This window comes from Coptis chinensis, chromosome 4 (genome assembly GCF_015680905.1).
Source record: "Coptis chinensis isolate HL-2020 chromosome 4, ASM1568090v1, whole genome shotgun sequence".
NCBI lineage: Eukaryota > Viridiplantae > Streptophyta > Magnoliopsida > Ranunculales > Ranunculaceae > Coptis > Coptis chinensis.
The window spans coordinates 17,300,533-17,306,347 of record NC_141459.1 but is presented as its reverse complement, the minus strand read 5'-3'; the positions used below and the strand labels follow the sequence as shown (position 1 = coordinate 17,306,347).

At 35.1% G+C, this 5,815-nt stretch overlaps 1 protein-coding gene across 1 annotated transcript; it reads left to right on the top strand.

Annotated features, from left to right (window-relative positions):
- Nucleotides 1-1,673: 1,673 nt before the first annotated feature.
- Nucleotides 1,674-5,534, top strand: LOC147502250 (2,3-bisphosphoglycerate-dependent phosphoglycerate mutase 1-like). The gene is made up of 9 exons (XM_086607152.1): nt 1,674-1,920; nt 2,211-2,476; nt 2,583-2,806; nt 3,274-3,392; nt 3,480-3,636; nt 3,828-3,929; nt 4,013-4,132; nt 5,147-5,206; nt 5,281-5,534. The coding sequence occupies exons 2-8, from the start codon at nt 2,212-2,214 to the stop codon at nt 5,189-5,191; spliced, it is 1,032 nt and encodes a 343-aa protein (XP_086463278.1). The 5' UTR covers nt 1,674-1,920; nt 2,211; the 3' UTR covers nt 5,192-5,206; nt 5,281-5,534.
- Nucleotides 5,535-5,815: the final 281 nt, after the last annotated feature.

Sequence of the window (5,815 nt, the reverse complement as noted above, 5' to 3'; positions counted from 1 at the left end):
AAGAAATGAGGTGTTAAGATGCTGACCCTACTTTAATTATGCACATGTTGATCAGTTGATGTGCATGTTTGCTTGTTTAAATCTTTTGACCAATATGACCGTCCTATAATATTGGTCATATATTTTCATTCTTGAATGAACAGATTCCATTTTGAGAGATTTGAAAAAGCACCACACAATTACATACCCACTATTCATACAATCATACATCAATATAAAATCTATTGCGTATCAGCAGGTTTTCACCAGGTAGACTCTCAATTTTAGCCAGAGTTTAGTGATCAAGATAAGATCGAGATAAGTTATGCGAAAATGAAATAAAATGGGTGTAAGAAGAGAGGAAATAAGGAAATTGTTAATATCCTCAGAACATGGCGTTTATCTCTAAGTCACATTTGTGCAGTTTCTACTCTCTTTCTATCCTTCTTTATTTATGTTATCTAATTTTTTTTTTTTCAGTAATGGTACACGGACCTATTTTTTAGACCTACTATTTGGATAACATTGGGTTGTATTGCAATACATATGGACACTTATCTCTATGTAAATCAATAATTAAGACTTTTGACACATTAATAGGTTCAAATAGTATAAATTAGTCTAGACTAAATCTCATGTTGTTTAAATTATTAGACTTAAACACCCAAAATAGTTGGGCATTTCAATTATTTCCAAGGCTACCCTTATTTGTCCATTTCATCTTTTTCTCCAGTCACTTGCCCTCCCCAACGGCCCAACCTCAACTTAATTCCACAAAACAATCACAGCACATAACCCCAACACCAATAATATACTCATCCTTAAGTAAACCCAATAATACTCAATTTCAACCTCCAAATACTTAATTCCTCTAATTATATCAAAGGGAGAATAATGAGTAGAAGAGTTCATAATATAGTTTGAACAGTTTACCAAGTAGGTATCGTTTCAAATTCTTGATATTTAGGTTATAATTTTGTATAAATATGGTGGTAATGTAAGGAAAATAGAGTAAGAGAGTGATCGAGAAAAAAAATAATAGGAGCAATTATAGAATAAAAAGTATTTAAGTCTAATGATTTAAACAATAAAGGATTTAGTCTAAATTGGTACATACTTTAAGGGATTTAGTCTAATTAACACCATTATTGTTATATAATTATCTGAATTTGGATTTTAGATCTAAACACACTGGTCGATTCCTGAAGTTTTGCATGTGGTTCCACTATTAAAATTTTGAAGATGTAGAATGAATAAAAATTTGATAATGAATTACGGAAACACAAAAACTCGGTTGATTTGGCATCCGGTTTGCATCAATTGCATGACACTTTGAAATGCCATTGCAAACACCAAGAGCCAGAAAATGAGCATTCCTCAAAACTTTTCAAACCCCAATTTCATAGCAAAATTAAGTCACGCTTTGCTTCATAACCTTTTTCTTTGTACAAAGTCTAATAGAACGGTCAAGATTACCCGATGTGTTCATGTCCTCCAAAGTAAAACTTGGTCTCATCAGTCATTACCATTTACCACATTACCCAAAATCCCAAAACAAGAATTTATACTGGCATATTCTCAAATGCTAACTTTATTTTCTGCTAAATCAAATTGGAAAAGAAATCGAAAAAATAAATAAAATAAAAAAATACCCACCAACCTACCATAAAACTGAAACCCACTCAAAAATATAAAAACACAAGTAACACAATTTGATTAGTCTCATTCTGTGCGTGTGTGTGTCTCACTTGTCAAACAAGCAGAACAAAAACTTGTCTTTAGTTTCTCACATCTGGCAAAAACGTTTTCCTTGTCTCTGTTTTTCATCGATGAACACTTTCGTCTTCTTCTTCTTCATCTCTTGAAATCTTTTTCTTCCACCTTGGTCTCTACGTTCTACATACATATATACAGCTTTCCCCATTTTGTTATTATATAAAGGTGAGTTTTTTTTCTTCATTTTCATTCTTGGGCTCTTTTTGTTTTGCTTGTTCATGTAAGATTACTGTTTGGGTCTGTGTCTTTAGTCTTGTTTGGGTGTTATGTAGAGTTTTCACATGAATGTGGTGAACCCCTTTTGATATTTTAACGTGTTGTCACTTACTTTGTTTAAAACTGCTGGATCTTTGATGGTTTTTTTTTTTTTATTAATCATAAAAAAAAAATTGATTTTGTTCTATGGTAGATAAATATTTACTGCTAGATCTAAAATGGGTTATTTTTTGTTGCAGAATGGCAACAGCTGCATGTCATCAAACTTTTGGGACCATTCAGCCACATGGATGTTGTGATGGCTCTGATTTGCGAAAGGGGTTAGGAAATTGGTCTGTGAAGTTGGTTCCAAGGGGATTCAAGGCTGAGGTAAATTCATTGAGAGGTGTTTATTCTAGTGGATGGAAATTGAATGTTATTCATGCCTCGAGCTCAAATACTTCGGTGGCCGATCCAGTATTATCACCCAAGAGCAATAACGCCAGTGACTCTAAGACTAAGACAAGTATGTGCCCTTATTATTATTATTTGCTGCTACTTAGTTTCATTGGAGTCGGCTTCATGTGATTATGTTCAATATTTAAAGCGTTTCTTACAATCTCTGTATTCAGGTGAAGCTGCTTTAATTTTGATCCGTCATGGTGAGTCTTTGTGGAATGAGAAGAACCTTTTTACTGGTTGTGTGGATGTGCCCTTGACCAAGAAAGGAGTGGAAGAAGCAATTGAAGCTGGTCGAAAAATTAGCAACATACCCGTTGATTTGATCTATACATCTGCGTTAATCCGTGCACAAATGACGGCCATGCTTGCCATGACCCAGCACCGCCGCAAGAAGGTATACGCCTAAATTGTGTCTACATTTTTTTTCATTAAACTTACTTCTTCCGTAGAGGGAAGATAAAATGTATGTATTTTTAGGTGGGTGTATATATTCAAATTTGTTACCAAAAATAATATCTGCTAGAAAAACATTCTGTTTGAAAATGAAGATCTTGCAGTAATGGCTTCATATCATTTCTTTCGTGAGCACTTAAAGTTGACTGTTTCTATGTGATAAGTGTTAGACCTTTTAGAATGGACATGCTTAGCATCATTAGTGAAGATGATCCCCCAGACACCCAGAATTGTAAAACCTAAGATGTTTGCCCATCATGTTATTTTTATTGATACTCCTACATTGCCTTTCGTACCTTTGGCTCTATAGTGTCTATACACTTGGTACCTTGTACTTGTGGCTTATGGTTCAATCCTTATGTGAAATGGTATACTGTGTACTGGTACTTATTCTGATTCACTTTGCAGGTTCCTATCATTATGCATGACGAGAATGAACAAGCTAGAGCATGGAGCCAGGTTTTCAGTGCAGAAACCAGAAAGCAATCTATTCCAGTTACAACAGCATGGCAATTGAATGAGAGAATGTACTTATATTTTTCCATGTTTTGATAACTCACTTCTTCCCTCTACTTGTTTTGACCTTGCAAATGTTAATGGTCTGCTTTATATAGGTATGGGGAGCTACAGGGTCTCAACAAGCAAGAAACTGCAGACAGATATGGAAAAGAGCAAGTTCATGAGTGGCGCCGTAGCTATGATATTCCTCCCCCCAATGGCGAGAGCCTCGAAATGTGTGCTAAAAGAGCGGTTGCTTATTTTACAGAGCATGTAAAGATGTTTACTATCTTCTTTCCAGAAATTTAGTTTCCTGTTATTAGTTGTCTTGTGGTACCTTTGATAGGCCCGGATTTCTGAGCAATTGATAATGTAGCGAAACTTGAGTATATGATATGTCAGGGGATTTGGGTGGTAATGCGTGTATTTTCCACAGGCATCTGACCAAATTTTTTACCCTGCAGATTGAACCACAGTTGAAATCTGGGAAGAATGTGATGATTGCTGCACACGGCAATTCATTGAGGTCCATTATTATGTATCTTGATAAGTTGACATCGCAAGAGGTAAACTTTTTTTTTTTTGATTGTCAAGTATTTCTGCATTATTTTGTGGTGGTCTATATCACTTAGTTTGTTATGCTGTACAGGTCATTAGCTTAGAACTGTCTACTGGGATCCCTATGCTGTACATTTTCAAAGAAGGAAAATTCATGAGAAGGGGGAGTCCCATGGGACCTTCTGAGGCCGGTGTTTATGCTTATACTAGGGTATGACATGTCCCTCCATACTGCTACTAATCTTTCTTGAATTGTTTGCAATTCTGCATTTATGTTTATCGTTCTCACTTGTGTCTCAAGGGAGGGCAGTAGAACAGAATTGTACTATCTATAGATTTATGAGACGACACTAACTGATTGCTAATGAGGCAACTAACAAACAAAAGTTAGGACATGTTGAGCTAAATTTAGATTAACTGTTTTATAACTTTGTTTTCCTTGGTAGAGATTGATCTACAAATCACATGTTATATGAACATTCCCAATACTGTACATCAACCAAACCTGGCCAGAAGGCATGATTGCTATAGAATCTGAGTACCTTTTTAATGTTATTCCGAAATTTTTATCTTGAACTGAACAGAGCTTGTTGCTTCTCAGTTATGTTCTAGATCTTATAACCAAGAACTGATATGTTTGTAAAAAAATTAGAAATGATATAGGATACAGTTTTCTTCTTGATAGGATGATCTACTTAGCTATGATTGCTTCTCAGTGGTTTTTGTTTTTGTTTTTTACTTTTTTTTTGGTTTATATATTTATTTATTTGTTTTTGAATAAAAAAAGAAAACTCCATGTGCTATTCTCTGAGAAATCTAAAAATGCTGGAACTCGACGACATAGAAACACTATTTGGTTTCTTCTTTTGAATATGATCTTACCTTATAATTGCAATATCACTTGCCTCCAATGCTGATGCTCCACACCTTGCCTGTCTATAAAATTAGCAATTTCATACCTAATTTCTAACTAGGTTCAACTCTTACTGACTGAACCATTTCTGGGAAGTGTGAACCATATTCCATTTCATTCAACTAAAGGTTGTGGAGTGTGGACAATAAGGTGCAGTTGCGACTGAAAACTCTCACAGTTCTTACTGAGAGAAGAAAATAGTTGGCAATGACTGATATTTGTCTAATTCTTTCAGTGCTTTTTTTCATGTATATTATCACCAGATATTGAAATGATGACACCCTTTCGGCTGCTTGTATTTCTTCATTGCAGAATTTAGCTCTTTACAGGCAGAAGTTAGATGAAATGTTGCACTAATGTGTTGCTGAACAGGTAAGCTATAATCGTGCTAGAACTTTTTAGCACTGTCAGGCTCAGTCTGCTCATTAGTCTTTCTGTTTTTGCAGGGTTGTTCTTCATTGCAACTTATGCTAGATATCTTTTTATGTTTAAAGCTGTACGTGGAAGTGGTTGCCTTGTGATAGTTTCTTCCCATTGATAGATATTGAAGGGGTCCCTTTTGTAAGTTTGTTATGTATGTCGATCAAGCTGAGTCGTTTTAGGTGCTTGGCTGTGTCTGTGCTTTTTACTTCGGAGCCAATTGGTTCTTAAAACTGTAATGGATGGATATAACTATATAAAAACGTACAGCTTCTTGCAATTTGTCAGTGATTCGTTCATATTTTTTATTTTTTCAGTTTGGGTTCTATACTTTGGTCCAATGTTTTGGTAGGATCCTGTATTCTGACAATCAAGTTGTACACAAACTTCCTCACTGCGGTCTCTGGAAGGGCCTTGTTATGAGCTGGGCTTCTTTTAAGCCCAAATGTAATGGTTTTGGCAGCAATGTACATAAAGGTTTGCTTTTAGATTCATAATTATGTTGGTGATATTCTTAGAAGGATTGGTCATCATATAAATTAGTTTTCAAACCCGTCCTAC

Bases quoted from the DNA above. Each gene is read 5' to 3' on its own strand.
- LOC147502250 (XM_086607152.1), top strand. From the start codon at position 2,212: ATGGCAACAGCTGCATGTCATCAAACTTTTGGGACCATTCAGCCACAT. The intron at 2,477-2,582 runs GTATGTGCCCTT...CTCTGTATTCAG, and splicing joins TGACTCTAAGACTAAGACAA to GTGAAGCTGCTTTAATTTTG. The intron at 3,637-3,827 runs GTAAAGATGTTT...TTTACCCTGCAG, and splicing joins TTGCTTATTTTACAGAGCAT to ATTGAACCACAGTTGAAATC.